Source organism: Nycticebus coucang, chromosome 11 (assembly GCF_027406575.1).
Source record: "Nycticebus coucang isolate mNycCou1 chromosome 11, mNycCou1.pri, whole genome shotgun sequence".
NCBI classification, from domain to species: domain Eukaryota; kingdom Metazoa; phylum Chordata; class Mammalia; order Primates; family Lorisidae; genus Nycticebus; species Nycticebus coucang.
The window spans coordinates 118,675,497-118,681,014 of record NC_069790.1 but is presented as its reverse complement, the minus strand read 5'-3'; the positions used below and the strand labels follow the sequence as shown (position 1 = coordinate 118,681,014).

The 5,518-nt window shown below is 41.4% G+C and overlaps 1 protein-coding gene across 1 annotated transcript; it reads left to right on the top strand.

Moving 5' to 3' along the window:
• Positions 1-2,619: 2,619 nt before the first annotated feature.
• LOC128560146 (60S ribosomal protein L36a-like) lies at positions 2,620-3,044 on the top strand. Its single transcript, XM_053553673.1, has one exon. It carries the CDS (start codon positions 2,625-2,627, stop codon positions 2,943-2,945), a length of 321 nt encoding a protein of 106 aa, XP_053409648.1. The 5' UTR covers positions 2,620-2,624; the 3' UTR covers positions 2,946-3,044.
• Positions 3,045-5,518: the final 2,474 nt, after the last annotated feature.

Sequence of the window (5,518 nt, the reverse complement as noted above, 5' to 3'; positions counted from 1 at the left end):
CAGGAATCTGGAAGGGATGCCTCTTTAAAAAAAGTTTCTTTTCTAACTATAGCTGGTGTGTAGACATGTAATTGAGTTTGCACATTTGTTTTGCATCCAGCTTCCTTGCTAAGTGTTACAATTAATACAGCAGTTTAGATTATTTTTGGAATTTTCAGACAGTCAGTGGATAAGGACAGTTTTATTTTCCCTTTCTAATTCCTATAACTCTTGTTTCTTTTTCTTGCCTCACTTCATTGGCCAGGACTTTTAGTACAATTGTGCAGTTTTTAGCCAGGGCTGGGTTTGAACCGGCCACCTCCGGCATACGGGGCCGGCACCCCACTCCATTGAGCCACAGGCGCTGCCCTAAGTACAGTTGTGAATAAAAGCGTTGATAGCAGGATTTCTTCACTTATTACCAATCTTAGAGGGGGTGTCTTCAACATTTTGCCATTAAATATAGCTGTCATTTTAATGTGCTGGAGTTTGCACATTTGTTTTATTAGATTTTATTAGATTAAGAAGGTTTTCTTATTTTCTCATTTTTAAAAAACATTGGATGTGGGTGGCTCCTGTGGCTCAGTGAGTAGGGCGCTGGCCCTATATACAGAGGGTGGTGGGTTCAAACCCATCCCGGCCAAATTGCAACAAAAAAATAGCCGGGCGTTGTGGTGAGCACCTGTAGTCCCAGCTACTCAGGAGGCTGAGGCAAGAAAATCGCCTAACCCCAACAGCTGGAGGTTGTTGTGAGCTGTGATGCTACAGCACTCTACCGAGGGCGACAAGGTGAGACTCTGTCTCTAAAATAATAAAATAAATAAAGCTTAGGATATCCCATCTCCTTAAAAAAAAAGTTGGATGTTGAATTTTATAAGCTTTTTCTGTGTCAAATGAGAAAAATCATATGATTTTAATCTCAATCAAATAAAGTAAAAAAGAGAGCTCAATAATAGCTAAACGACTCTAGCATTCTAGGGATAAACTCAACTTGGTCATGATGTATTACTTTTTTTTTTTGAGACAGAGTCTCACTATGTCACCCTCTGTAGAGTGCTATTATGTCACAGCTCACAGCAACCTCAAACTCTTGGGATTAAGCAATTCTCTTGCCTCAGCCTCTTGAGTAGCTGAAACTATAGGTTCCTGCCACAATGCCCGGCTATTTTTTTTTTTTTTTTTTGTAGTTGTTGTTTAGTAGGCCCGGGCTGGGCTTGAACCCACCAGCCCTGATGTATGTGGCTGGCACCCTAACCAGTGAGTGCCAAGCCTGTATTACCTTTTTAAAAATACATTTTTGGACTTGTTTTGGTAATATTTTACTTAGATATTTCACCTATTCCAGAATGACACTGGTCTTTAGTTTTCATTTTCTTGTACTATTCTGGTTTGGTTTTGTATCAGGATTATCCAGGGCCAGGGTTCAAAGAATAAGTAGTTAAGCGTTCTCTTCTTTTACTCTCCAGAGTTTTTGTGAGATGGACTTTTCTTAGAAGTTTTGTAAAATTCACCTATAAATCCATCTAGGTTTGGACTTGGACAAAAGGCAGTAATGAATTGTGACCTGGTATTTTCTTTGAGAGAGAACTTTTAAACAATTGATTGAATTTCTTTAGTGTTTATAAGACTTCTTGCTGCGTCTTAAGCCATTTTTGATAAATTTTTTGGAAGTTGTCTAGGTTATTTGACAAGACATGAAGGAAGAGGCGGCACCTGTAGCTCAGTGGGTAGGGTGACGGCCACATACACCTAGGCTGGCAGGTTCGAATGGGGCCCGGGCCAGCTAAACAACAATGACAACTGTAACAACAAAAAACATAGCTGGGTGTTGTGGTGGGTGCCTGTAATCCCAACTACTCAGGAGGTTGAGGCAAGAGAATCACCTAAGCCCAGGAGTTGGAAATTGCTGTGAGCTGTGACGCTATAGCACTCTACCGAGGGTGCCATAGTGAGACTCTGTCTCAAAAAAAAAAAAAAAGAGATGAAGGAAATCTTAGTAAATTTCAAAGGGTCACTATCAAACATGATATGTTTTCTAACCATATTGCAATAAAACTAAAAACTAATATAAAATGGATTGCTTAAAAAGGCCTACCTATTTGGAAAATAAATAACATGCTACTAAATAATCCTGGATTTAGGCTGGGCACAGTGGCTCACGCCTGTAATCCCAGCACTCTGGGAGGCTGAGGCAGGAGGATTGCTTGAGCTCACAAGTTGGAGACCAGCCTGAGCTAGAGTGAGACCCCCGTCTCTAAAAGTAGCTGGGTGTTGTGGCGGGCGCCTGTAGTCCCAGCTACTTGGGAGGCTGAGGCAAGAGGATCGCTTGAGCCCAAGCGTTTGAGGTTGCTGTGAGCTGTGACATCACGGCACTCTTCCAAACAGAGTCTCAGTTTGTGACAAACTGAGACTCTGTTTGTCTCAAACAAAAAAAAAAAACAACTCATGGATTTAAAAATCCTGAAAAATAAGAAATATGTAGAATTAGGCAATAGTGAAAACACTACCTGTTAAAAGTGGTGGGAAACTGCCAAAACTGTATTTAAAGGAAGATTTTTAGCTGAAGATAAATTTATCAGGCAACAAGAAAGGTTAAATCAAATGAACTCAAAAATGTGATCTTGGCCGCTAGCGCTCGCGCAAACATGGTGAACGTTCCTAAAACCCGCCGGACTTTCTGTAAGAAGTATGGCAAGCACCAGCCCCACAAAGTGACACAGTATAAAAAGGGCAAGGACTCTCTCTATGCCCAGGGAAAGCAGCGTTATGACAGGAAGCAGAGTGGCTATGGTGGGCAGACTAAGCCAATTTTCCGGAAAAAGGCTAAAACTACAAAGAAGATTGTGCTGAGGCTTGAGTGTGTGGAGCCCAACTGCAGATCTAAGAGAATGCTAGCTATTAAGAGATGCAAGCATTTTGAACTGGGAGGAGATAAGAAGAGAAAGGGTCAAGTGATACAGTCCTGATCATCTTTTGTTTTATCATGAAGACAATAAAATCTTGAGATTATGTTCATTTCATCTGGCTACAGTTGGTCTTTGGTGAGGGAATAAGTGAGAGCCATCAATAAAATTACCCTTGGGGGGGAAAAATGTGATCTTGAAGAAGTCATATAACATGGAAAAAGCAGCAAATAACAAAAATTAACCGGCTGGGTGCAGTGGCTCACACCTGTAATCCTAGCACTTTGGGAGGCCAAGGCAGGTGGATTGCTTGAGGTCACGAGTTCAAGACCAGCCTGAGCAAAAGTGAGACCCCCATCTCTATTAAAAATAGAAAAACTGAGGCAAAAGGATTTCTTGAGCTCGCGCTGGAGGTTGCTATGAGCTGTGACGCCACAGTACTCTACCCAGGGCTCTGTCTCAAAAAAAAAAAAAAAAAAAAAATTCACCAAATCAAAAGCTGGTCCTTTGAAAGATTAATAACTCTGGCGAGAAAACACAAAGCAAAGTGAACATAGACAAAGTAAAGAATTAAAAAGGGGAAATGAATACAGGTACATCATAGATTTTAACTAAACGAGTACTGTGAACAGCAAAACACAAACATTTGGAAAACTTTATTGAAAGGAACAAATTCCCAGGATTGTCCTTGTATCTTGGCAAGAGGGGTTCCTGTGTGGGCCTGTTTTAGAAGGCTCAGTTCTGACCCTGCTCTTATTCTACCCTTCCCCAAATGGCCACATGTGCCCAGAGACAAGGGGATGTGCCCACTGGACCATGGGGCAGAGGCTGGTGGAATCCTTGTCTAAGCAGTTCTGAGTTCACTCCCACAGCTTGGGGGGAACCTCTTCCCACACCCAGCTCATCCTTGCAAAGTGGCCAGGTACCGGTTTATGGGAGTGTAGAGTGTAGATGGAGTCTGGACGTGCGGGCTGTGTGTCTGCACACACATAGGAGGCCCTGAGGGGCAGGACAGAGCTGGGGATGGGCAGACAGGAGCTGTGCTGCAGATCTGGGAGCAGAGGCCTGCTCTCCCCAGCCACCCATGCTGTAGGGTGGGCTTTTAGAAATCCGATAATTCTAAATTTGAACCTGACCCTCAAGGTTGTTATGAAGGTATATTTGTCAAGATAGGAAGACAGGACATATTTAGCAGTTTATTTATTAACATGATTTAGAACTTTAAATATTTAGTCGTATCATATGGAGTTTCCATTATGTGTTCTTGCCCCAGGCCCTGCAACATTTGAGGGAGATCCATATTTTAGGATTTTAGATTTATAGGAATTTATACTCAGATATTAGGTGTTAAGCTCAGGAAACAGTTTTCCATTATTTAGAAAGTGCACCATTTACCACCTGGCCCAATAATTCCATTCCCAGATATATTCTCTCTATATACACACATATTCAGACTTTTGTAATAAAAAGAGTTTGCACCAGAGTGTCATAAATCAACTTTCTCATGAAACACAGTATTTAGCTTGGCTGGTTTTTGTTTTACAGTTAGATGTTCTTGATGAAGGAAGCAGGGGTTGATTTACCAGAAACGAACAGTTCTGCACTGTACTTTGAGCAGAGTCCCACAGAAAGTTTTGCTTGTGTGCCCAAGGAGTGATGTACCAGTTGTTTCTGGGAGCACTGTTTGCAATCTGTTTGTAACAAAAATCTGGGAGCAACCTAGATGTCGATCAACAAGAGAATAAAGACCAGGTTGTGGTATGTTTAGAGAAAGGAGCACAACATAGCAAAGAAAATGGGTAAATCAGAACCACTTGTTTCAATATGGCTGCACACCTAATGGTGGTGCGGTGGTGGGGTGGTGGGAAGTGAGCAGGTAGGTAAAAGAACACATGTATAATACCACTTACATAACATTAAAAACGTGCAAAAATATACTGTGTTATTTAGGAATACATACATACATACGCTTTTACTGCCTAAGAAATGTAAGGGAAGGAAGGATTCTAACAAACTTAGGGTAATGGTTACTTCTCAGGGAGGAGGAAAGACTGGTGAGCACTGGGTGAAAGTGTTGAGCAATGGCAGGAAGATTCTTATGTTACTTTATGCTTTTTGTCTAAAATAATTCAAGGACATTTCAAACATATTTCAAGTCTAACTTTTGGCTAAATATTTTCTGTACAATATGCATATTATATTAGCATATGATCCAGCAGACATGCTCCTTGGTTATTTATCCAAATGAGCTGAAAACTTAGGTTCCTTGCAAAAACATCTACACAGATGTTTACAGCTGTTTTATTCATAATTGCCCCAGCTTGGAAGCACCCGAGATTTTTGGGTGCTTGCACCCAACGTGCAAAAGAAATGAGCTGTCAAGACGTGGAGGAAACTGCAGTGCATGTTACCGAGTGAAAGAAGCCAATCTATTTGGTATTCTGGAAAAGGCAAAGGTATGGAGATAGTAAAAAGAACATTGCTTGCTGGGGGTGGGGGGATAGTGGTGGAGATTTTTAGCACAGTGAAACTACTCTGTATGATACTGTCATGGTGGACACATGACATTTTGCATTTGTTCAAACCTACATAGTGTACAACACCAAGAGTGAACTCTTGGACTTTGGGTGATAACG